General features: G+C 44.7%; 1 protein-coding gene across 1 annotated transcript in view; it reads left to right on the top strand.

The window, feature by feature from the left end:
* Window positions 1–26794, top strand: part of CHL1 (cell adhesion molecule L1 like) — a 181265-nt gene that overhangs the window by 110587 nt on the left and 43884 nt on the right. Inside the window, exons 6-13 of the mRNA XM_054180025.1 lie at window positions 5703–5825; window positions 7651–7821; window positions 10712–10759; window positions 13606–13726; window positions 18882–19066; window positions 24497–24628; window positions 25826–25963; window positions 26639–26750. Coding sequence (XP_054036000.1) covers window positions 5703–5825; window positions 7651–7821; window positions 10712–10759; window positions 13606–13726; window positions 18882–19066; window positions 24497–24628; window positions 25826–25963; window positions 26639–26750 — 1030 coding nt within the window. The remainder of the gene's footprint in view (window positions 1–5702; window positions 5826–7650; window positions 7822–10711; window positions 10760–13605; window positions 13727–18881; window positions 19067–24496; window positions 24629–25825; window positions 25964–26638; window positions 26751–26794) is intronic.

Raw genomic sequence — 26794 nt, 5'->3', positions numbered from 1 at the left:
ATGCAAGAGGAATTTTAGCACTAATACATGCAAAGTCCTAAGTATAGAAAATTACTAGATGGTGCAGATAAGTTATTAGAAGAATTTACCTGACTGCCACACATTTTAAAGCACATTTGATTTTATTCAAACTTTCATTTCATAGTGCAATGGAGATGCTGCAAATTAAATCAGGATTCAGAGAGTGACAGGAGGCACCTTTGAATTTCCAACGTGCTGGATAGTCTACAACTGTGCCTGAGTGAAAGGGAGCTGCTGGTGCACAGCTCCACTGTAAATTAGGCAATCAGTGACACAGAAGAGTTTGGGATAAATTACCTCTATTCACCCACAAGTTTTGAAGCAGAGACTGGTACATGTGAGATCACTCTATGCATTCATGATAATGATGCAGAGGTGGCAGCGCTTTGCCAGCTGTATTCAAGGGAAATATAAGCTCCTTGGCAAGTCACTCTGCCAGTGAAGTGAAGAAAAAAACCCAGCAAGTCAGCCTGGGCCAGCTTTATTGATAAATTGCATTTACACTGCAGAAGTAGAACACTGGGTCTGTGAGCTTGCTGCTGCAAAGGAGAACAAAAGACTGTTTACTCACAGGAGTCTTTTCCAGGGAAGCAATAGAAATGTCAGCAGAAACCATCATTAAATCTCACCTACATAATGAAAATACCACACCTCCCCAATGTGTGATGACATTAAGGAGGGTGGGGAGGAATGGGGTCTGAGCATCTTTATCTCTTTGCCTCATTTGCAAAGTCCAGATTGTTAAAAGATAGATGCACCGTGAAAATTAATTTAAATGGGGAGAACACAGACCTCAGCCTCCCTCCTCCTGTATTTGGTGAATCTGGTGCTTCAGTTGCTGGGCAGGCTTGATGCCAAAGTACAGTTTAAACTTCTTTAATTAACTAGTGCAAAAGACTCTGCATGGGAGACTGCATTAAGATTTATGCTGAGTATTTCGAAAGCTGTTCCTCCAAAAGTCCAAAGATCTGAGGATGGAAACAGCCTGAACATAAAATTGTCCAGTGGCAGGCTGTGCTATGCCAGTGATCTTCGTTCCAGAATTCCCAAAGAGAACAAAACCTGTGGTAGTGTTAACAAAGAAAACAAAACAAACCCAGATGCAAATAGTGTGGAACTGTTACAAGACATAGAGCTGATACTGAAACAGGAGGGATCAATAACACACCTTTGTGAAGACCTTCGCTGTAGGCTATATGGAAGAGAGAATAAAGAGGAGCAACTCAGTGAGACCTGCAGTATAGATTTTATGGAAGAGAGAACAAAAGGGAGCACCTCAGTGAGAATTTGCAAATGATTAAAAATACATTTTTTACCTCTTGCCTCCCCAACACAGTGTATTATACCTTTAACAACTTCTCTGGCCATCTAAATTGTTAGGGTCACTCTGCTGGTTGGCAGCAGCCATTGCTTTGCAAAGGACAATACACAGGGGGTTACAGAGTTAAAAAAACAAAAAGACTTGGGGATCTTCTCAATAGCTGAAGGGCAGAGGTCAAGGGGATGGGACCAGTCTCTTTCCAGCAGTGCCTGGTGACGGAACAAGGGGCAACAGGCACAAACTGGAACCCGGGAAGTTCCACCTGAAGATGTGGGACAACTTGTGTAGCGTGAAGGTGCTGGAGCAGGATGCCCAGAGAGGTTGTGGAGTCTCCTTCTCTGGAGAGATTCCAAACCCAGCTGGCCATTGTGATCCTGGATAGCCTGCTGTGGGTGACCCTGCCTTAGCAGGGGGTGGTTGGACTGCATGATCTCCAGAGGTTCCTTCCAACCTCTACCATTCTGTGACTAAGTCACCGACTGCACCAGAAAAATTCCCTCTGACAGCCTCACATTCAGACTTCCCAAACTTTTTCAATTTAATGCAGCAATTAAAAATAAAAATCCATAAATAAGCAGGATCATATCTCAGAAACAGTTCAAAGGCTGCAATGAAAATTACAAATTTAACTACTGCTTGTACTGTGTGGATCAGAATATCAATTGAGGTACTGAGATGAGTGCTGGAAGCAGCCCAAGCTGTCTTCAGTTCAACTCATGTGGTCAATGACTGTTGAATCATGTTTAAGGTTCTTAGATGTGTTGGGCTGCTCACAGCACAAGCTATAGATCTGTACAACAAGCTACTAATTAAACAGTCTGAGGAGCTGGGAATTTCAGGGTATAGAAAGTTATTGACTGAGTCAACTTTTCCTCACTTTTCTACCTGTTTAGTATTTATGTGCTTGGAAGAGCTTAATATCCACTCTGGTTCTGCTTTATGAGTGCTGTACAGCATTCACAGCCTTCTCAGGAAATAAAACTTGGGCAAAACTCTGTTGAGATGTCATGGTGGGCTTTTGGAAGCTGTCTCCATAACAGAAGGCAGGTGTGCAGATTTTTCTCTTCCCTGTGGCTCCTTCATACCTGCCACTTGATTGCTTGTGTCATGAGATCCATCCTGCTGGCAGCCTTTTTCAGAGCCATTTCAGTATTTTTCTTTTCTTTCCCCCTTATGTTACGGATATGTGAGGAGGGATACTGGGAGCTGGGTTGGATTCTCTGTCCCTTCTCATTATATCTATGTGGGGGCAATTGCATGAAAGCTTGACATGACAGCTTTAATGGTATCACTGCAAAAGAGATCAATTGGTTGTAAATGTTACAGTGTCCATGTGCTGCATTGATAACTCCAGGCAGTGTGACACAGTTTCCTGACACAATTAATCTTGTATGATACTTTTGAGCTGTGATTCTTTCTGTGATCAGCCACAAATCAGTGGTGATTAATTCTGGAATACCCACTAATTAAATCAAAGGGCCACTGCATAGAATACAATGAAATATTGCCTGCATGTGCATACTGAAGAGTAATGTGCAAGAGCCAGAGTCTGATGTGATGGTAGCCTCCTAGTTTTAATAAATGCCCTCACTCAGGATTGAGAAGCAGGTATTTTTTTTACTCTCTGAGGGCAGTGGGATCCCAGCAAGAAGACTGGTCAGAGGGTTTAGCTCAAGAGTTTATTGTGAAAGTTGAGTTTTCCTCTCTTGCAAAACTTCAAGGGATCAAAAACCTCCAAGCTAGGCATTAAGGTACAAATCAAAGCCTTCCAATGCTTTTCATGATGAGCTAAGTGAAACAAAACAGCCTGGGAGAGCCCAGAATCCTTGACCATCTGTGATTCAAGTGTTTGTTTGAGGTGGAAGACATTTGGGTTCAAGTTGCTCTTTCCCTCCCCTCCTGAAGGGCAGCAGCAGACACCTGGGCCATTGGAGATGAATGTCTGCACGTCCAGTTAATGATACCAAGACCCTGAGTTTTCACTGTCCCCTGGTGGGACTATGTGTTTATCTAATTCTATAATCATGCAGAATGGCCTCTATAATTAACAGAATGGCTTAGGTTGGAAGGGAGCCCAGACATCATGTACTTGAACACCCCTGCTATGGGCAGGGATGGCTCTCAACTAGGCTTTGTTACCCAAGGCCTCATCCAGTCTGACCTTACAGACCTCCAGGGAGGGCCATCCACAGCCATTCTGGGCAACCTATTCTGGAGTCCCACCACACTCATAGTGAAGAACTTCTTCCTAAGATCTAGTCTAAATCTACTCTCCCTCAGCTTCAAACCAGGGATACCCTTATGAAGAGTCCCTTTCCAGCCTTCCTGTAGGATCCCTCCAGGTATTGAAAGGCCCCCTGGATGTGGGTCCCCCTGGAGTCTTCTCATCTCTAGGCTGAACAACCCCAGCTCCCTCAGCCTATCCTCACAGCAGAGCTTCAGCTCTTGGGTCATCTTTGTGGCCTCCTCTGGGCTCACTCCAACAGTTCTAAGTCCTTTTGCTACAGAAATGCACTGAGAAGACCAATGGTTATGGCACCCAACCGGGATATTGGAGACCTAGATTTAGTTGTGGCAAATGAGGCAAGAAATAGGTTTGCACAGGAGTTTCTTATGTCCTTGATGAGTAATCTCACTATTAGTCTATTTCCTGGTCTCTGTGGTTTAGTCAGAAACTCCTTATCCTTCACCTGATCCTTTCCTGATGTTTTGCTGGGAGTGATGTGCTTTGGGGAATACGAAGAAATTGATTTTTTTTGTGTCCTACTGGAAACTGTTCCACCTCTCCAGCAGACAGCAGCTGTATTTTCCAAGGGCTTGAAGGCTATACATTATTCAAAGGACTGGATGTGAATATGCAGGTCCCTTTGTTATCTGCAGTTTCACCTACAGAGTGGGTAATGCTCATTAGCTCCATTTTGCCTCTCCTAAGAATTCCTAACATATTAATAATCCTCCTAGAGATAAAATCTATGCACAATCTTCATTCAGGCAATCAGCATTATTGTGATTGCTTCTTTTTGTGTTTACTTATCCTACAGCATATAAAGGTTCCTTAAAAGTCCTGGCCTTGAATTTCTCACCCTCCTCTTTTGCTTTGACTCCTGCAAGGTGACCCTGCCGATGTCCTTCTGGATCACTGATGTTTCAATTTGTTTTTTCACTATCAGAGCTCCCTGTCATGACTTGAACACCAGGATAGCAACGTCTGCAGTGCCAATTTGGCTCTGCACAGCCAGGATGCTTTCATTCCTTTGCTGTTTAATTGCTATTAATTTTGCTGTTTAATGCAGTTGCCTACCCTGAAACTTTGACTAGTTTGAACTTGCCTGCAATGAAAGCAGAAGACAACATCTGCCCTGGAACTCTTAGATCAATTTGTGTAAGGAGTGGTTACATTTTTCAGACTAGTTTCTCTGCAATAATCCTTGAGCTGCTTGGTTTGGTGTGGGCTCCAACCCCGCTCTGCTTCTCATCTTCTTGCATGTGCTTTGGTTGCATTTTTGATTACCAAAACTAGCCAGGTTGCCAGCATCAGTGCTGATGTTCCGTGTGATGAAACAAGTCCTAGATTCATTAACTCTTTAACTTATATTTAATCCCAAGTAGTGCAGTGGTTATGCACCCCTGTGAGTTATTTTGTGCACAACCTGTCTGTTAAATTGATATGAAGGACAAGCTTGCTGAGAAAGCATGCATGGCAGAGGTTTTACACCTGAGGGGATGAAGAGGCAATACAGTCTTTAAACAAGACTTCTGGAGATGCATAAGAATTGGGACAACTCCAGGAATGAGGTAGAACAGCTGCCTAATGTCTGTCCTCACCTGCATTGACTTGCAGTGGCTTCTTGAGAACTCCTTCCTCGCCAAGATTTCCCCGATCGTACTGCACTCCCAGACTGGTTTCTGATCACCCAGAAGCAACCTGGCACCAGTCAGTGCACAGTCCTCTTCTCCAGTCTTAGCCTCAGGCTTTGGTTCTGTGTGGTTTTGAGTTGTCCCTTCCAGGCATGACAACTAAAGGAGCTGTACAAAGGGTTTGAAAAGAAGTGTGCTAAAATAAAGCCAAAGCAAAGCTCATGGATATCGCAGAACTGTTAAACATCTCCATTCAGCTGCCTGGCTTTTAATTCTATGGTCTGTGCACTTTATGAATGAAGAACACAAGCAGAGAGTTCTTACTGTCAGTAAAATGCATCATTACACTCTATCACCTGGTAAGTAATGGTAGTAACTAAAGGCAGAGCGTGCAAAGGACGATGTTAAGGCAAATATTTTCAAACGCTGTATTAAAGGGGAAGCGAAGGACAAAACTGCAAAAGGCAGCAATGAAAGAGCAATTTCTTTGCTTTTTGTGCAGGTGTCCCCAAATTCCCCAAAGAAAAGATCGAGCCCCTGGATGTGGAGCACGGCGACTCGGTGATCTTGCACTGCAACCCCCCAAAAGGCATCCCACCGCTGCATATCTATTGGATGAACATCGGTAAGGCAACAGCCTTCCTGCAGCTCCTGTGAGGAGGCTTGACCCATTTGTCTTCCAGAGCAGTTTCATTACAGATTCCTAATTGATGGGAAGGGTAATTGTGCAAGTGGATATTGGAAAGCAAAATTGAGACGCGGAGGCTGGAGATGTGATTTTTACATAGCGCGGAGTTAAATTGCAGAGTGTGTGGCGACACAACAAACTATTAAAGATGAGAGAGCAGATATTAAAGATGAGATATCAGAAGGCTTACAGGCTAGTAAATGAGTCTACCTGTGATGAGGAGTGCTGCATTTACTATAGAGAGGGTAAAATGTCTCAATGCATTACTTCCATCATAATTATTTTCCCCCTTTCATAAACTAATGGTTGATTTATGATACTAAAGAGAGGGGAAAAAAAGAATCTGTCAGCTCTGCATAATTAGTTCTTGTGGGGTTCTGTCATGTTATTCTTCAGCATTTGTGCTCTGTAGGAGCTTCTGGGAAAGCAAAGCGACTCAGATTGCCTCCGTGGCATGAAGGGTTTGCTTCTGATGCTGACCAAGTGGTTGCAGAGACAGGGTGCCAGATTAAGCCTCTGATCTTGTAAGGCAGCCTCTCGACTCCTGACATATTTATTTATCACCAACCTGCATTTGGCTGGATCAACAACGAGACAGAGCAGCAACCTTGGTTCATACAAACGCTCCCCTGTTGTAATCTGTAGTTACAGGAGAGCAAAATGCTTGGGAAAGTGGCCTTGGGGGACAACTGTGAGTGCTGACCTCTAGGATCATCATTACAGGGCTTTGTGGTGGGGAGAGGTGCTGCAGGTTTCCTTTCAACTGAGCAGGAATTTTGTACTGAGTAATTTTTATTATCAATTTTTCATTGTCAGCTATTTAAAAATAGATCATATGTATATTCAAAACAGATGAACATGTTAAAATATCTGTTATTAATTATCAATATATTGGTAAATGCCTCATTGCTTCTGATGGGTCTTCTACCTCCTTCCCATCAAAGTTCTCTTCTATTATTAATTGCCAATATATTGGTAAATACCTCATTGTTTCTGGTGTGTCTTCTACCCCTTTCCCATCAAAGTTCTCTTCTATTATTAATTACCAATATATTGGTAAATACCTCATTGTTTCTGGTGTGTCTTCTACCTCTTTCCTATCAAAGTTCTATTCTATTATTAATTGCCAATATATTGGTAAATACCTCATTGTTTTAGGTGGGTCTTCTACCTCTTTCTCATCAAAGTTCTATTCTATTATTAATTACCAATATATTGGTAAATACCTCATAGTTTCTGGTGGGTCTTTTACCTCTTATCCATCAAAGTTCTATTCTTTGATTAATACATTGGTAAATTAATACACTGGCAAATACCTCATTGTTTCTGGTGGGTCTTTTACCTCTTATCCATCAAAGTTCTATTCTTTGATTAATACATTGGTAAATTAATACACTGGCAAATACCTCATTGTTTCTGGTGGGTCTTCTGCCCCTTTCCCATCAAAGTTCTATCTGGAAGCAAGCACACAGCAGAAGAGTGTGGTGGGTTGAAAATTCCACCCCTCCCCAACATTAAATTTGCCAGACCAGCTCAGTTGGAAGCAAATGACAGCTGTATTTACAAGCAAAACTACAACCTCCAATGGAATGCAATGAATAGGTACCAAACATTTTTACACCCAGCAGTGATTTATTTACATTTTACTACTGTGAAAGTTTTTTATAAGGCATAGCCTAAAACCGCCCCAGAGAGCATGAGCAGTCAGGCTGGTGGAACGGCTCGCTGGCGTTACTGTGTGGTAATTGTTTTCTCTTGCTAGATTTGCAGCACATCCCACAGGATGAAAGGGTCTCCATGAGCCTTAAGGGGGATCTGTACTTTGCAAACGTGGAGGAGAATGACAGCCGGAGTGATTACTGCTGCTTCGCAGCCTTCCCGCGCCTGAGGACCATCGTCCAGAAGATGCCGATGACGCTGAAGGTTTCCCGCTGTAAGTCTGGGCACGAGCAGGCTCTTGGTCTCTCTTGTTTTCTAACTCCTCAGGCCCCAGGGAATGCAGATGTGTGCCCTGAGGAGATTCTCTCTGAAGAAAATCCACGCTGCTGTGCTTGTTCCTGCATTGTTAACCTTACACTAAGACTAAATTCAACTAATGAAAGCTTTTTGCCTGTCTGCCCCCAAAAGTGCCCTCTTCTTCCTCCTCTTCTCCCACCAGTGAAAACAAAGGATGTGTTAGGGAAATCTGCTTCTCCTGCACTCCAATAGGTCACCAATGGATGAGACTTCACTGGGTCTTGAGGACTTTGTGGGCGCCTCCTCCCTGGGCGCAGGCCTGGTTTGGTCCAGGTGGAGCAATGTGTTTGGGAAGGATGGTGCTGAGCCTTTGCAGACTGCCTTCAGCACCAGTAGTGACACACAGCCCATTTTCCATTTTTATAGGCTGCATAGTTTGTGTTAGAAGTGACCCTAAAAATCATTTATTTCCAACCCCCAGCCATGGAAGGGACACCTTCCACTAGACCAGGTTGCTCAAAGCCCCATCCAACCAGGCCTTGAACACTTCCAGGGATGGGGAATCCACAACATCTCTGGGCAACCTGTTCCAGTGCCAAACCAGCCTCATAGTGAAGAACTTCTTCCTTAAATCTGATCTGACTCTCCCCTCTTTCATTTTAAAGCCATTACCCCTTGTCCTATCACTACATGAGCCCTCTGGCTTTCTTGTACACCTCCTTTAGGTAAAGAAAGCGTCCTATGAGGTCTTTGTGGAGCCTTTATGATTATTATTTCCTCAATGAAAAGTTGTGTAGGGAACATCAAATGTTATTTATTTATTTATTTAAACCTCTCTGTTCCCCTGTAATCTCCAAGGGTCTTCTACACAAAGCTGGTTCAGGTGCTCCCCATGAGCCTCACTGGGCTGTGTGGGGTTTGCTGTCCCACCATGAAGTGTGTGCATTTTCGTGGTGTGTAGCTACCTGCTGTGGTATCAAACTGCTCACTGGAGATGTTTTAAAGTTACTAAATACATGGGGGGAAAGAATGCAAATATCCAAGGAAAAAACCCAGCCTTTTGGGGCATTCTCTCAGCTGTGTTAAACCAGCACAGCCTGACAGCAGCCAGTGGAGCTAAGGCAGCTTATAGCAGCTGGAGATCCATCCTGCTTTGCTTGACTCTCTTTTGGCTGTAATAGCTTCTGGTATCACTTGTACCACTTGCTGAGGCTGCCTTTGCCCTTAATATGAGTCTTCTGTTTCGCTAATGCTTTTGACCTTTTCAGGCTTAGGCAGCCCAGAAAGTCAAGGAGATTTTTTCTTTATGAATGAAAGCCTAATATTTAATATATGATTTTAAGGGTTTTCTTTGTTAGGATTAAAAGATAAAGGATTAGCAGTGGGTTTGTGTATCTTAATGCTTGCTCAAACCATATTGGGGGATAATAATTGTGAGGGGGAAAAAAATAGCAAAGTGGAATGTTGCTCTCCATAGCTTTTCTAATGAGTCCAGTCCCATCCACAGATTACAGGGAAATGAGATGGGATTTGGCTGTGGGGCTGCTGATAGCCCTGGCAAGGACTCAGCAAAACATTTCAGTGCTGTCATCAAAGCCATGAATAGAATAGAATAGAATAGAATAGAATAGTACTGACCAGGTTGGAAAAGACCTTTGAGATTATTGAGTCCAACCTATCACCCAACACCATCTAATCAACTAAACCATGGCACCAAGTTTCTTTTTTGAACACTTCCAGTGATGGTGACTCCACCACCTCCCTGGGCAGCACATTCCAGTGTCCAATGTCTCTTTCTGGGAAGAACTTCTTCCTAACATCCAGCCTTAACCTCCACTGGCATAGTTTGAGACTATGCCCTCTTGTTCTGGTGCTGGTTGCCTGGGAGAAGAGACCAAGCCCCACCTGGCTACAGCCTCCCTTCAGGTAGCTGTAGAGAGCAAGAAGGTCTCCCCTGAGCCTCCTCTTCTCCAGGATGGGTGCAGGTAAAGAAAAATAAAAACATAAGGCATAGAATCACAGAATGGTAGGGGGCTGGAAGTGACCTCTGGAGATCATCATCAGAGCCTTCCACTCTGCTTCATACCAAGTCCTTGTTGAGGGGCTGGATTAAAAAGACTATGTAGAAAAAGTTAGGAAAGAAAGAAAGAGAGAGAGAAAGAAAGAGAGAGAGAAAGAAAGAGAGAGAGAAAGAAAGAGAGAGAGAAAGAAAGAGAGAGAGAAAGAAAGAGAGAGAGAAAGAAAGAGAGAGAGAAAGAGAGAGAGAAAGAGAGAGAGAGAAAGAGAGAAAAGAAAGAGAGAAAGAAAGAAAGAGAGAAAGAAAGAAAAGAAAGAAAGAAAGAAAAGAAAGAGAAAGAAAGAAAGAGAGAAAGAAAAAAAAGAAAGAGAGAAAGAGAGAAAGAAAGAGAGAAAGAAAAAAAGAAAGAAAGAGAGAAAGAAAGAAAGAAAAGAAAGAAAATAAAGAGAGAAAGAAAGAAAGAAAGAGAGAAAGAGAGAAAGAAAGAGAGAAACTGGTGAAGTTGTATAAAATTTCTTTTTAGTGGCTCCTTGGGGTTTAGTGTTTCTTGTATTCCACCTTAAATGATGGTCATGTCATCCATGGAGTATTTTGCAACATAATCCCTGCCTTTAAACCATTTTCTTTGTGTTTTCACTGAATCACTGCTCACCTGTTGCTTCACTTTCTGTTTTCCTTCGTTTGTTGCTTGCTTTTCGTGGCAGAAACTCAGGCTGGGGAGGTGGGGGGGAAGGAGCAGGGTGGGGGGTGGAGGGGGTGCATGCTTTTATTTTTGGTTGATTTATTGTTTCTTTTGATTCTGTGTCAACTCTGCATGTTTGTGTTTGGTTGTCACTTTTATTTATTTCAGTTAAGCATGCTAATGACTCAGGCTCACCTAACGCTGCCGTTACTAAGGGTGAGTTGAATGCATCTGTTCTTTAGCCTTGAAACTAACTGAGAGTCTACCAGCTGAGATGAAAAGTGAGCTGCTGCTCAGGGAGATTAAAAAAAAAATAATAATAAAAAAGACACACAGACATTAAAAAAAAAATCCTTTTTATTACAATGGGTTGGATTTAAGTGGTCCACAGAGAACAATTTGCTCATCTCGTACTTTTTTGACAGAAACCTGAAGGGGTTTTAACAAAGAGGTAGTTTTCTTGCTGGAGAAAAGAACATTCACATTTCATAATGATGCAAGGAAAAGAGACTGATGTCCTAGGTTGTCTTGTGTTATCAGTTCGGAGCAGGAGCCAGGGCTGGACGCTCCAAATCTTCCTCCTGCAGTGAAGAGGCTGATGTTAGGTGCGCACTGTTTGAAACCATGAATTCATGCCTAAAGGGTCACCCTGGGGCTTCATGACTCCAGGTTGACCTTAAAGTGTGGATTTACAGCGCTGATTGTCAGCAGAGTTGATTGTCACCATCATAGTAGATGGGAGGGAGTACTCTGGGCCATATACTTCCTTATCTGCTACTCATCATAGGTAAGCACTTCAACGAAGCCCTTCTTATAGAATCATAGAATAGAATAAATAAGGTTGAAAGAGACCTCAAAGATCATCAAGTCCAACGTGTCACCCAAGACCTCAAGACTACTAGACCATGGCACCAAGTGCCACATCCAATCCCCTCTTCAACACCTCCAGGGATGGTGACTCCACCACCTCCCTGGGCAGCACACTCCAACAGCCAACAACTCTCTCTATGAAGAACTTACTCCTCACCTCGAGTCTAAACTTCCCCTGGTGCAATCTCCTGGAGAATCACCTCTTGCCTCCTTCTGTGTTCCCTTCTTGGTGGAGCAATACCCTAAAAATACTCTGGTGAGGTTTATGCAGCACTGTGGATAAGTCAGAAGGCAGCTGTTGGCTAGTTCTGCCATTCTCCACCTGGTTAATTTTGTTCAAAATATGTGAAAATGAGAGCCTTGGGTTTTCCGTGTAGCTCTTGGTTTGGAATTTTGCTTACATTGTTTCTGAGAGTGTCTAGCTTTTGAGAGACCCAATTTGAAACTTGTGAAAGACCTCATTTTGTTGCCTGAGCACTGAGGGGTTTGAAATCATAGAATGGTCAGGGCAAGAAAGGATCTTCAAAGGTCATCTAGTCTGACTTCCCTCCAGCCAGCAGGGACACCCCTGACTAGATCAGCTTGCCAGGGCCTCATTGAGCCCCACCTTAAATATCTCCAGGGAAGGGACCTCAACCACCTCCCTGGACAACCTGTTCCAGTGTTCCACCACGCTCATAGTAAAGAACTTGTTCCTAAATGGGAGCTCTCTTTGGGTTTTGGGATAGATAAATCAAGGCACCTATCAGTCCCCAAGCATTGGCCCATGGAGGCTGAGCCTCGTGAGCAGAACATACAGGCCTTGAACTGAGTGGCAGGCACTCAAAAACCTGATCTTTTGTTTTTGTTTCCCCTTGGAGAGATATCTGAACTGTTGGTGGTCAGGAAGGGGACTGCCTGCCTTTGGCAACAGGAGGCGGAGGGCAGATGGAAAGCGCGTGAGCATATCCAGAGGCACCAAAGTGCCTCCGAGCTCTTGTGACACAGATTTGGAGAGAGACAAAGCAAGGGGAGGAGGGGAGAAAAAAAAAGAAAGAAAGAAATTAGAAAATGATTCAGAGAGATGCATGAGGTCTTTTACCAAATCATCCGTAACTGACTCTTTTTGAAGAACTAGTACCATTTGGGGACTTATTCATTACTGAGCTAATTGTTATTATAGTGATAACTGGATAGCCATTTTACTCCATGCATATTTCATCATGAAACCATTGTTTGGCAGGCTGGAACAAATGGTCTGTTGAAATCAAATGCAGGTCAATCTTGTTTTATTATTTTAACAGTCTTCCTTACAAATTGTGTCTCCATTACTGTAGATTTAATAGTTGTAGAAGGGAGGGCATTGCCCTGGAATGCTGAAGTCAGGAAAGATGGGGTTTTGTCTGAGGTTTAAAAGATGGTGCAGTCAATGCAGAAGAAAAGTGCTAAGAACGATGGTGTGGACCAGAAGATCAGCATATGAGAAGACCAGAATAGCAAGAAAGGTTGAGGTCTGTGATAGAAAGGGCCAGTGCTTGGAAAGCAGGATATCATAGAATCCACCAGGTTGGAAAAGACCTCAGAGATTATCAAGTCCAAACTATTACCTAATACCTAACACCTCCAGACAACTAAACCATGGCTCCAAATGCCACATCCAAGCCTTCTTTGAACACCTCCAGGGACAGTGACTCCATCACCTCCCTGGACAACACATTCCAATGGCCAATCTCTCTTTCTCTGAAGAACTTCTTCCTAACCTCCAGCCTAAATTTCCCCTGGTGCAGCTTGAGACTGTGTCCTCTTGTTCTGCTGCTGGTTGCCTGGGAGAAGAGACCCACCCCCACCTGCCTCCAACCTCCCTTCAGGTAGCTGTAGACAGCAAGAAGGTCTGCCCTGAGCCTCCTCTTCTCCAGGCTAAACACCCCCAGCTCCGTCAGCCTCTCCTCACAAGGCTTGTGCTTGAGACTGCAGGAAAAGGGAATGCTGCTGCTGCTGGTGTTACTGTAGCTGTCTCCTGACTGTCATGAGGAGAAACAGGAGAGTCTCAAACCATAGAAATGAAAAAAAAATATTTACAAACCAGTGTCTGAAACCTGACAGAAATAATGTATGTGGCATTATTGAGGGATAAGCAAAGGCTGTAAGATTTAATATCTAACTTTTGGGTTATTTTAATTCATTCTATTTTTTTTTTCCCTTTCTTTTTCCAGCAAATTTTATCAAGGAAAGAAAACCCAAACTGCTGATCCCTCCTGAATCTGCTGGCAGCAGCTCATCAGTCACTGTCATCAAGGGAGGTGTCCTGCTACTCGAATGCATTGCTGAAGGGCTGTGAGTAATGCACAATCCTGCACAAACTTAATCACCTTTTGAAACAGAATTGAGCAAAGAAAGAGCTATATTAAGAATGGGACAACTACAACAAAATGTAACTACCTGTCTCTACAGTTTTCAACTGAACCTATACTCTGCAGGGTTTGCCTAAAGTGTGTGTAGCCAGAGCACGGAGCTAGCATGCAACACTCACGTCTTTGTTATTGCTAGAGCTTCTAAACAAGGAATTAACTCATGTCACAGTTAATATTGATTTAGTTTGATTTCTTTTTTCTATCAAAAGCCCTATTATTGAATCTTTTTTTTCCCCAGTAGTACTACTCTTGAGACGGTGAGAAACTGAGCGACAGCAGAATTCTGCTTCTGTGGTTTGGCTCTCGACCTGTAATGTTTATTTTCTTGTTTTGCAAATTAGGTTTTTGGTTCAATGCTTTAAAAATGTTCAGCATTTTTCCAGCTGTCAGAGCTCAGGTTTTTATAAGCAAAGTTCCTCTTTGCCCAAGCAACCTGTGACAGAATGAGAGAACGCAGGTTCAAGCGGTGTCAGGGGAGGTTTAGGCTGGATGTTAGCAAGAAATTCTTCCCAGAAAGACAAATTGGCCATTGGCATGTGCTGCCCAGGGAGGTGGTAGAGTCACCATCACAGGAAGTGTTTAAAAGGAGACTGGATGAGGCACTTAGTGCCATGGTTTAGTTGATCAGATGGTGTTGGGTGATCGGTTGGACTTGATCTTGAAGGTCTTTTCCAACCTGGTTAATTCTGTAATGCAAAACATCCATTAAGGAGATGCCCCAATGAGTGAAACTGGTTGTCCATATGGCCCACTTACAGTGGGAGATGCTGGCTCAGGAACCTGGCTACTTTCTGTGGTCCATTCACCAGCACCCAAAATTTTCATGCAAAGGATGTCCCTTCCATGATGCTCTCACAGATGACAGTATGTCAAGGAACAAAATGTAGTGAACCAGAGTCAGATGTATTGGTTTCATCCTGCTAACACTATCAATAACGGGCTGACTTCAAATTTAGGTCCAGTCCCACGTTTTCTGCTTGGATCTATTCCTACCTGGACCTCAGCAAGGCCTTTGACACCGTTCCCCATAGCAAACTCCTGGCCAAGCTGTCAGCCCATGGCTTGGATGGGACCACACTGCAATGGGTTAGGAACTGGCTGGAGGGCCGAGCCCAGAGAGTGGTAGTGAATGGTGCCACATCCAGCTGGCAGCCAGTCACCAGTGGTGTGCCCCAGGGATCAGTACTGGGCCCCATGCTCTTTAACATCTTTATTGATGATCTGGACGAGGGCATCGAGTCCATCATCAGTAAATTTGCTGACGACACCAAGCTGGGGGCAGGAGTTGATCTGCTGGAGGGTAGAGAGGCTCTGCAGAGGGACCTGGACAGGCTGGGCAGATGGGCAGAGTCCAACGGCATGAGATTGAACACATCCAAGTGCCGGGTTCTGCACATTGGCCACAGCAACCCCATGCAGAGCTACAGGCTGGGGTCAGAGTGGCTGGAGAGCAGTCAGGCTGAGAGGGACCTGGGGGTGCTGGTCGACGGTAGACTGAACATGAGCCTGCAGTGTGCCCAGGCAGCTAAGAGGGCCAATGGCATCCTGGCCTGCATCAGGAACAGTGTGGCCAGCAGGAGCAGGGAGGTCATTCTGCCCCTGTACACTGCACTGGTTAGGCCGCACCTCGAGTACTGTGTCCAGTTCTGGGCCCCTCAGTTTAGGAAGGAGGTTGACTTGCTGGAACGAGTCCAGAGAAGAGCAACAAAGTTGGTGAGGGGTTTGGAACATAAGCCCTGTGAGGAGAGGCTGAGGGAGCTGGGGTTGCTTAGCCTGGAGAAGAGGAGACTCAGGGGTGACCTTATTACTCTCTACAACTACCTGAAGGGAGGTTGTAGACAGACAGATGTTGGTCTCTTCTCCCAGGCAAGCAGTACCAGAACAAGAGGACACAGTCTCAGGCTGCGCCAGGGGAGGTTCAGGCTGGATGTTAGAAAAAAGTTCTATACAGAAAGAGTGATTGCACATTGGAATGGGCTGCCTGGGGAGGTGGTGGAGTCGCCATCACTGGAGGTTTTTAGGAGAAGACTTGACGGGGTACTTGGTGCTGTGGGTTAGTTGTTTGGGCGGTGTTGGATTGGTTGATGGGTTGGACGCGATGATCTTGAAGGTCTCTTCCAACCTGGTTTATTCTATGTATATTCTATGTATATTCTATGTATATTCTGTGCCTGCCTCTGGTCCTTTGTGCTGCATGGGTATCTCAGGCTTGTTATTGCCATTAACAATTATGTTACAGCACTACTCAAGCTCTAGCCGTGGGTCTGACTACACTAAGCCTGGCAGAATATCTCAGTGAGGAGATGTTCACTGTAAAAAATATAGGGAAGGGTTAAAGTAAATGGTTTGTGATGGGAAATCAGAGCAATTTTGTTTCTTTGTGTAAATAACAGGGGACAAAATAAGGGTTAGTGAGGGAAGGGAATGGCTAAATAAATGCTAAGTGCAGTCAGCACAATGAGGCTGTGAATACCCCTCTCAGCCCTTGCTCCTGCTGCAGCAACTCACACAGACACGAGCTCCACTTTGCCCTCAGCCCAGTTTCCCAGGTTTTTACTGTGTGCTCGTAAATGTAGCAGTCTGCCCCAGAACAGATGTCACCAAAGACATAGGTAAAGTGACAGTCTCTCCAACCACTGAACCCACAATGAAAGCCCAGTCACTTCTGGTGTATTTGTGATAGAGCTTTCTGTTGAATGGAGACTTAAATCATTCTCTCCTCATGCTGGATGGTGGAGCTGCAGCTCTGAGGAGGCAGGCTGTGGTTAGCAGATAGATAATTCATAATAAAGGCTAAGCAATTATATCCCCTCTATAAAATTCCACAAAAATCAGGGTATTTATCTGCCTGAGCAAGCATGTTCAAGGTACTGTGTTGTTTGGGGTTTGGGGTTTCTTTTGCATGTGGGCTTGAAAGGGCACTGCTCATTTAAGCTGGCAAGATAAAACCTCTGCAGTTGGTTGCCATGTCTGAGAGAAGGTGAATTACTTTGTGGGATTCACTCCAAGTATCTGCAGTGAGTTTTAGTTCCCTGCTGCAACACTTCCTTGTTTAATTCACTCCCCAGCAAGCTAATTCACAGGCCCACCAACCTCCAGGAGTTCATGGTGGGTTTTCCAGGCACTTACCAGGCAAATCACCTTGGAAATCCACAAAGAGAAATTTTCATGTGTGAGAATTAATATCATGTACAAGAAGAGAAAGCCAGGGGAAAAAGAGCTTACTTTTGATTTGGATACAAGAAAGAGGTTTGGGTTTTTTTGTTTCACTCAACATTTTCCAGGAAACATTCTTAAATAGATATTTTTTGATTAACTACTTCTTCCAGGAAACATTTTAAAAAGGACTGTTTTAAATTAAAGTAAATAAATGAATAGGTAGTTTATTTAGTATGCAGTCACCTTAGAAAGAAGACAAAATACTTCTTTGTCTGATGACCAAATATTTTCTCACCCAAAGCCTTCCAAAATGCAAGGTTCAGCTCAAAAGAGAGCAATAGTTTTACTTCTTTTCCCCTAAAAGTCCTCTTTTTCAGGAGAAAAATGATCAGCTTTGCCTATGCCTCTGCCAATCCATCCCGCCAAATGTCCACAAACCACGGAAGCGGAGAGCCCGAGCCACATCTCAAGGAAATAAGTTCAGGGGCAGCCAACTGCAAAAATAAAGAATTAAGGACATTTCCCATCTGTCATTTTTTTTGTTTTGAAGACTTATAGTCTGAGTAGTGACAGTGTCAGGAGGGCATCGCCTCGGTACAGCACCAAGGCAGCACAGAGCCTGGCTCTGGAACCAGAGCAGGACAAGGACATCAAATAAAAGGATATTTGCAGAGCTCTGCTCCTGGGAAACCATAATTTCTTGGTACCTGGGGCTTTCAGTAGCTTGTGCCCGGGCACTTTGCCACAGTGGCAGATGGACACAAGAGTAAGCAGATCTGACACTGTGTATGTGCAGCGTGTACGGTGTCGGGGTCGTGAAGCCCAGCTGGGAACGTGCAGACAACAGTCTGTCCCCAATTTCTGTGTCACTGCTGTTTGCTTTCTAAAAACCTAAGGAGCATTGTCAGCCACCTCCAGTGGCTGGGACATCTTTCTAACCAGGCAGGACACCAAGTGAAATCACTGTAATAAAGTCCTGGCCCCCTTGTCTGTCCTCAAGTGCCCTTTTTGGGGCAGGATGGAACGAGCTCTGCCCCATGTCCCACAGCCCATGCCAATACACATACAAGGAAAGCAGGCTCACACCATGGCCTTGTGTTGGCTGTGAAGGACATCTTCACAGAGGACCTTCAAATCAAGAGGCAGTTTGGAGTCTCTAGTTATAACCCTTAGTATAACCTCAGTGTTTTAAAAAGGCTTAAAGACTGAAAACTGTAGTGTACCAGTGTACACTGCACTGGTTAGGCCACACCTTGAGTACTGTGTCCAGTTCTGGGCCCCTCAGTTTAGGAAGGAGGTTGACTTGCTGGAACAAGTCCAGAGAAGGGCAACCAAGTTGGTGAAGGGTTTGGAACACAAACCCTATGAAGAAAGACTGAGGGAGCTGGGGTTGCTTAGCCTGGAGAAAAGGAGACTCAGGGGTGACCTTATCACTCTCTACAACTACCTGAAGGGAGGTTGTAGACAGACGGACGATGGTCTCTTCTCCCAGGTGGCCAGTACCAGAACAAGAGGACACAGTCTCAGGCTGCTCCAGGGGAGGTTTAGGTTGGATGTGAGGAAGAAGTTCTATACAGAGAGAGTGACTGCCCATTGGAATGGGCTACCTGGGGAGGTGATGGAGTCGCCGTCATTGGAGGTTTTCAGGAAGAGACTTGACGGGGTGCTTGGTGCCGTGGGTTAGTTGTTTAGGTGGTGTTGGATTGGTTGATGGGTTGGACGCGATGATCTTGAAGGTCTCTTCCAACCCGGTTTATTCTACTCTACTCCACTCCACTCCACTCTACTCTACTCTATTCTAACTTCACCTTGCAAACCCTGTGCTTGAAGTCGTGCAGCTCTGCTGACATGCAGGATTACAGCAGCCTAATACTCAAATCAACCTCTTTTGTTTTTTTCTTTTTTTCCTGTACTGTTAGCCCAACTCCTCATCTAAGCTGGGTCAAGATCACTGGAAATTTGCCCAAGGATGAACCAGAAACAGAAAACTTTGGGAAGATATTGAAGATAGACCAAGTGACTACAGCTGATGAAGGAACGTACCAGTGCACGGCGAGCAACCCCATGGGGAGAGCAAAGCATGAGTTCCATGTTCACGTGGAAGGTGCTGAGTACACGTCACTAAGCTTTTTGATTTTTGAGCACAGAGGGGATCAGAGGTGGAAAGTGAACCTTTGCTAATACCAATGCAATTCAGAAATTGAATCAACTCATCAATTTGTGCTAGCCAAGGCCCCACATTATAATTTTGGGAGCATTGCAGAAAGAAGCACCTTTTAAAGAGAAGGAAAAAGAAAGAAATGTTGATTTTTTTTTTTTTTATCTGGTATTTTTTTCTGAGCCTCAAAGGCTGTACAAAGTGGTGAGCAGGAATATGAATATGTGAGCAGATCCAATACTCTAAAGCTGCGAGGTAGTGAAGCAGAGATATTGATGAAATGTCTTGTGCTAACCTGAATGTCAGACCAAAAGATCTAATTATTTCACTTGCTCTTAAATGATGTGAAAATGGTTGTGCTGGGCCAGATCAGAGGTCCATTAACTCAATATTCTTTCTTTGACTTGCACCACAAGTGAATGCCTTGGGAGGACTGTAAAAATGCAGTGAGCAAACATGGTACTGCCCCTCTGCTCCTCTCCTTCGTGTGCTCCCTTGCTGTCATTTTTGTATAGGACAACTTGAGCAGGGTGGTTTGTATAGCCCCTGAAAAATATCACTAGGCCTTGCCAACAGAGTGAAAAACAAACCAAAACAACCACAACAGCAAGAAAACCTTTCTAGTAATGTCTAACAGTTTTAAACATTGAAATGTGATCATCTTTGTCATCCCACTGGGTGTCCAAGGCCCATTCCCACCCTTACCTGCACATCTGGGAGAATGACCAGTGCTATATTAGCAACATTCAGAAACAGTCTGAGGGTTGTGCATCTCACACACTTGTGAGTAGGGTGGTACACCCCTGTGCACGAGGTGTGGTGGCTGAACAGGGTGAGTGCTGGGCTACCAAAATGGAAACCTGGTCTGTTTGTGGATCTGTTTGGTCACCATTTGTTTGTGTTGCTGCTAGAAGGCAGGAGGCTAATGAAGACTGCCAAGATACCTTCACAATGAGCATCTGGCAGAGTGCAGACAGTGGTGCACAAAACCTGCACTCCCTCCATCCTCCTTTCTCCCTTCTCCTACTCCTTAAACCCTAAAGATGTGAGTCCATCTGGGGCTGTTTAGCTTAGAGAAGAGCAGGGTGAGAGGACATCATCTCAATGCTGATCAATAGCTAACGGGAGAGTGTCAAGAGCATGGGGACAGACTTTTTTCTGTGGTGCCCAGTGACAGGACAAGGACCAACAGGAAAAAAGTGGAACCCAGGAGGTTCAGTCTGAACACATGGAAAATGCTCTTTGCTGGAGCCCTGGCACAGGCTGCCCAGAGAGGTTGTGGAGTCTCCTTCTCTGGAGAGATTCCAAACCTGCCTGGATGATGTGATCCTGGGCAAGCTGCTGTGGGTGACCCTGCTTCAGGAGGGTGGTTGGACAGGATGATCTCTAGAGGCCCCTGCCAACTCCCCCCCAGTCTCTGATTCTCACAAGGCAGGTGCAGATGCTCTTTTCCAGGAGCATAGCAGAACTCCAGTGAGGCACAGCAGGGACAAGTGAGCCCTGCAGAAGCATCACTGTCAATGGAACTCTTTCAGCAGTGCTGCCCATAAATAGCTACAAGATGAGAATCCTGAAGCATGGCTGAAGAACTTTGCTGAAAAGTTTTTCTTTTCACTGATGAAAAATGCTTCAACCTCTGCTCTGTGCAGTAGGGGAAAAAAAAAAGAATTCCCAGGCAGCATTCAACTGTTAGAGTCTGCCAATTGCTTCTTTTTAATCTGTGCTGCTTCTCACTCCATGGTCACAAGGAGTCCTGCCAGGAGGAAAGGCACTTTCAGCTACCTGCTCTGTATTTACTCATCAGCTGAGGAGCAGCCTTTTCTCCCAGTATGTGATGAATCATCCCCGTTCACTTGACACAACCTTGTGCCTCACAGCCTTCCTCCCCTTCCTGGAAGTGTGGCAGAGGGGGGATACCAGGGCATGGCAAGTTTTCAGCTGGGGTGGAGGAGAAGTGCTGACTCCTAGAAATCATTCCAGATGGTTTGGAGCATCTCCTCTGTAGCTGAATATTTTAACAATCTGGCTATGATTTTCTCACCCTGTAAAAACTGAATCCTGCAAAGAAATTGCAGAAGCTGCAAAAACCAAAATACCAGAGAAAAAACATTAATTAAGCAGTTCAGAATATTGATGCCCTTCTCCTCCAGCCTCTGGAGGGAGGAAAGCTTTCTGATAGCATTGTTGTTCTTGTTCATTAATGAAGAGGTACCTTAAAAAACACATATATGAAGAAGGAACAAATCCCTCTTAGCCATTGTAATGTAAAAATGCTCTTGCAGTTGCTATGCAATTCATTTTCCATATGTGTAACTACTGCTGGCTGCTGTCACTAGCAGGAATTCTTCCTATTAGGAATCACCTCACATGCAGGAGATGAAGGCAACCAATTGAGCCCAAACACTGTCTTCTTCTAGAATTTCTAACCAGAACCCATCACTGCCATTAATCAAAGTTGGGCATGTTCATCATTCTTGCAGCAGCTCCTGTGTGAGCACTCAAGGGCAGATCTTGAGTTGGTAGAAGTGAGCATTAATTTCAGTTGGCTTCAGGGAGGTTATGCTGACGTTGGGCATCCTCACACCTGACGAGCTCTGCTCAAAGGCTGGCTTGCAGGGAGAGGAAAATTAAACCTGGAAGAAAAATTATCCAAGTTCTTAACTGGCAGCCATTCCTGATCTGAAGCTGGTGTGCATAAATCAGGGGGTTGCTATCGTTCCTGCACTATGTCAAATATTGTGTTCTTCTTTCTGATGTTTGAGGATCTCGGAGCAATACAACCTTCTAAATAACATTCTTAATGATGTTTGCATCCAGCCCACTTACTAATCCTACCAGAGTCTGAGGGCAAAGACTCAGGCAATTATTACCAAGTCTATGAAAATCTTCAGCTAGCAAATTGCTTGACTGTTTGAGCATTTTAATCTTCCCTTGCAAGGAAAGATGTAGCCTGGAACACTGGAGCAGGCACGAAGCCCCCATTGTTATTAGAATGAAAGAGAGTGATGAAAAGAAGCAGAGCAAACCCACAAATTGCTTTGACTTCAAATGTTTGCTTATTTGGTTATAGTTTGTAATCCACCAAGCCCAACAGAAAAATGTACACAGAGAAGCTTGTCACTATCACAGTGCCTGATCTAATGGTACCTTCATCTCGACTGAGGCTCCTAGGCTGTGCTTCATAGAAATAATTATTACAATATAATGATTAATTATAGTAATGACATTATAGCTAAGGGCCTTTGCAGCAATGTCTTGTAATGCTTTCATTACTCAGCTAGAGAAAAAATCAAGTAGATGAAGATAATGTGAGGCAGGAGACTGGCTGGTTGTCTTCATCTCAAACTGTGGGCTGGTGTTGCACTGGAAAATGACTTCAAACAGGGATGCAGACCCCAAGGTGGTCGCTGCATCTGAAGCTGCAAACCCCTAAAGTTGGATGGGTTTCCAGCCCGTGGGAAGTCGTGAGGAGAATTTGAAATTGTCCCAACCAGTGGGGAGAATGGTGTGGAATAAAAAGGATGGGCTTCAGTAGGCACAAGGGCAAAGCAATTCTCATCAGGCAGCACTAATTGGCTTCATAAACTGGGGATGGAAAGTGTCTGGCTAGACTAGTCTGGAGGATGTGCTGGATTGCAAGCTGAACATGACCTGGAAATACTAGCTTTGCAGAAAAAGCAAAAAATCATCCTGGAAAATAGAAGGAAAATAGTTGTTTTGAAAGAGAGCTCTGAGAAGTGAGCAGGCCTCACGAAACAGAACCAGTTTCTCATTGTGCACTTTATCAGGGCTGGGGTTAACTCAAACCAGTTCAGGAGGAAGGTGGTGGTAGAAATGTGAAGGAAATGCAAAGATATTATAGTTTCAGATAAGCTTTAATGTCTTGAGCCTTACTTCAGTCTTTAGCTGTTGCTTAACAGTGTCTCTTCATGGCCCACTTCAGGATGTGATTTAATGGCTATGATGGTGTTGATGGTGTTAGGTCACTGACTGAACTCAATGATCTTAGAGATCTTTTTTCCACCAAAAGAACTCTGATTCTGTGATTCATGGGTGCTCTATTGTGGGAACAGTGAGCTGTGTGTAGAAGCTCTTGCACATCACACTCAGGAGTGTCTTTTCAATGTATCTGTGTGAATATGAGCAATGCTGCTTTGTTTTAGCATATCACACTGATAACATCTGGAGATGTGCTACCAGGCAACAGCTCTGTTAATCTTCAAAGCGCTTTATGAGCATTAACTAATGAGTCCTCCTGCTCCACATGCATTAGCTCATCTTTTTCAAACAGGAGAAGAGACCCAGTGACCTACTCAGCAGATGCAGAAGAGGTAGGGTCAGGTGTGGACTTAACGTTTAGATGTTTGCTCCTTCTCAGGAAGAGAGGATGATGAATTTGAAGCAGTGTTTTTGGCTTGAAGCTGCCTGCTGCAGGGTAGGCAGGCTCAGGGACCTGCTTCGGTCTGTAGAAAACAAAGCACTCATCAGATCAGTACTTTTTTTGAACCCCCTCAGTTCCCTTCCCTCCCTTATGGTTGTGTTTTTCCAACTCAGGGGCTGCTCTGCAGAGGAGAGGCTTCCCCAGAGCTACCCCGGTTCACCTGGCAGTGCTGGGAAAGAAGAGAGCAGAGGGAACGCAGCAGAAGGCTGCTGCTCCTCTACCACCACCCTGTGGGCAGCCTTTCCAGGCAGCTCCTCAGATAGTTCTCTCATTCTCAGGGGTGAGAGAATGTTTCATCATTCCTAAACACACTACAGATCAGACTCTATTCTGAACAAAGGATGGAACAGTAGGATATAAATATGGAAAAGCAGGATATGAATAAATTCAGAATGCACACATAGATGAGCAGGTGGAGGTGCTGTGTCCTCTCATGGAGCTCCTGCATCACAGTCCTCTGCCCTCCACCTTCTCCTGGGCAAGTCTGTGGAGGCTGCTTGCTCATGCCTGGTGAGCAGAATTTGAGCTGGGTGGATTTTTGCATCCTTCCCGAGTTGATGAAATTGTCTCACCTCATTTCACAGACCACAGTCTCATGTCTGAGGGTTTCTGTGAAAATACTGACCTGTTCAGGTTTACCTCCTTCTTCAGTCTCTCACCTTCCATTTGCATTCGTTTTCCACTTGGATAGACAACTGCCCATTTCCTACACTCCTTGACACTCACATTTCACAGTCTGAAGGACAGAATTTGGTGTCTGCTGATGCTAATTTTGCCTTTTGTAACATAGGTTTGCAAGAAATCCAGGAGAGTGCACAACGAACTGCTAGGAGCTAGCTGAGAACTGTTGGCAGCGTTTGCCATCTCCTGGAGGATCACAGCAATAGCACAGCTGGGTTTGTCTCACTGATCCCTGTTATGTCCTCTCCTTGCAGAGCCGCCTCAGTGGATAAAGGAGCCTGAGGGTGGTGTTTACAGTGTAGGAACAAACCTTGTGCTGCTGTGTGAAGCTATAGGCAACCCAGAGCCTACCATCCAGTGGAAAATGAACGGGATGCCCATCGATAGTAAGTGCAAGCTCCAGTGTTCTCCTGTACGAAGTGGCTGGGTGGGATGTGCCTGTGTTGCACCCAGTTAGAGGGAACACACAAATCCTAATGTGCTGAATCATACCTGGCTTGCATCACCAACAGCGTGGCCAGCAGGACCAAGGCAGTAACTATCTCCCCGTGCTGCTGGGCACTGGTGAGGCCGCACCTTGAATACGGGGCTCAGATTTGGCCCCTGATGACAAGAAAGGCATTGAAGTACTGGAGTTGGGTCTGAAGAAGGGCAATGAAGCTGATGAAGCACCTAGAGCAAACGTCTTATGAGGAGCAGCTGAGGGAACAGGGTTTGTTTAACCTGGAAGAAAGGAGGCTGAGGAGAGACCTTCTTGCTCCCTGTATGTCCCTGCAAGGAGGCTGTAGTCAGGTGGGGGTTGGTCTCTTCTCCCAGGTAACAAGCGATATGAAAAGAGGAAACAGCTTCATGTCGTGCCAGGACAGGTTTAGACTGGACAGTAAGAACAGTTTCTTCCTCAGAAGGGTTGTGAAGCCCTGGAACAGCTGCTTGAGGAGGTATTGGAGGGGTTTAAAAGTCACGTAGATGTGGTGCTGAGGGACATGGTTTTGTGGTGACCTGGCAGAGTTGGATGAGCACTTGGATTTGATGATCTTAAAGGTTTGGGGTTTTTTTCCAATCAAAAGGATTATGTCTCTGATTTGGCATCTATTGATACACTAATTAATATTTATTTACTTAATTAATCTAATGTTTAAACATGATCTTGAAGAGAGCAGGGGTGAAAGCTGGAGTATACAGAGTGGTGATACCCCTGAGTTGCTGCCTCTGCTTCACCCTGTACTGCTCTCTTCTTTTTGGTGATCTGGGACAGCTTATTTTCACTGAGTGCTTTTAGTGCTTCTGAACAAAAACAAGAGACTGACTGGGGAGCACAGGCTCTGCTCCCCAGAATAGAAGCATTGTTAATACAAAATTTAAAAGCCTGTATAAGAGTTTTACTGGAAATTGGTGTTCTGGAGCACATTCTTTAGGCCATGGGACTGCTGGCAAAAGTAGTGCTACAGCCCTTTGGCTGTGGAGCAAGGTCCTGGTTTGATCCTGAGGATGTACTTTGCCTTTGACTTTTCAAATGTCAGAGAGTGTGCGTGCCACAGTCACGGTGTTTTCTCCATCTCCTGATACAGTCTGGGTCTTTCCAGGTAGGATCTTCAGAGGGAGAATCTCCACCAGAGAGATCAGCCTTACCAACCTTCAGCTGCAGGACAGCGCTGTGTACCAGTGTGAGGCCAGCAACAAGCACGGCACCATCCTTGCTAGTGCCAACGTGAATGTCCTCAGTGAGTACCCTCCTGGCCTTTTCTCTCTGTGAGAAAAGGTCTAAACTGAAGTGCCCTGTTCTGCTGAGTGAATCTTCAGGACAGCTTGGGGTGTGCATCCATGTCATTGTTCCTGGAGTTCAATACATTGTCCAAACTAAAGCAGTGGGCAGCATGATGCCATGGGCAACATCATATGCTCAGCATAAGTGCTCCTGAGCTTTGATCTATTGTGTTTTGGGTTTCTTTTTATTTTAAAAACATCTTTCTGGCTGGGCTCAAGTGTCCCAGATTCACCAGGGGCTGAGTTGTGACCACAATTCTGGGTGTGATTTATGAAGCGTGTTGTTAATCTTTAATTTCACTTGTGATACTCAGCCTCTTCTTTGAAGAAAGGGAATGAGGGGAATTTGTTTGATAGAAGAGATCACTAAAGGAAGCAGATTTGGGTCTGGTTTGTCTCCTGGAACACACTGAGGTTTATGTTCTAACATGTCCAGCAGTCAACCACCATTATCTTTGTCAGTGAAGCTTCTGAGAGCTGAGTTGGTCAATGCCACTGGTTCCAAAAGGCAGCGAAATTCCCGTCAAGTGACAGCCATTGACCTTTGCTGGAGACAGGGATGATGCAGAGAGAGTTATTTCTATTCCCAGGTCTGAAATGTAGTGCTGCTCATTTTTCATTCTCTTTTACAGATATTGCTCCCTTAATACTCACCTCAGATGGCGAAAACTACGCTGCAGTGGTGGGTTACAGTGCCTTCCTGCACTGCGAAATCTTTGCCTCCCCTGCAGCAGATATTAGATGGTAAGCCACTGAGAAGTGCTGTGCTCACGAGGAGGAAGGTCACC

The sequence above is a fragment of the Dryobates pubescens genome, chromosome 1, assembly GCF_014839835.1.
Source record: "Dryobates pubescens isolate bDryPub1 chromosome 1, bDryPub1.pri, whole genome shotgun sequence".
Taxonomy (NCBI): domain Eukaryota; kingdom Metazoa; phylum Chordata; class Aves; order Piciformes; family Picidae; genus Dryobates; species Dryobates pubescens.
The sequence above is the reverse complement of the archived record's forward strand: the minus strand, read 5'-3'. Positions and strand labels throughout refer to the sequence as shown.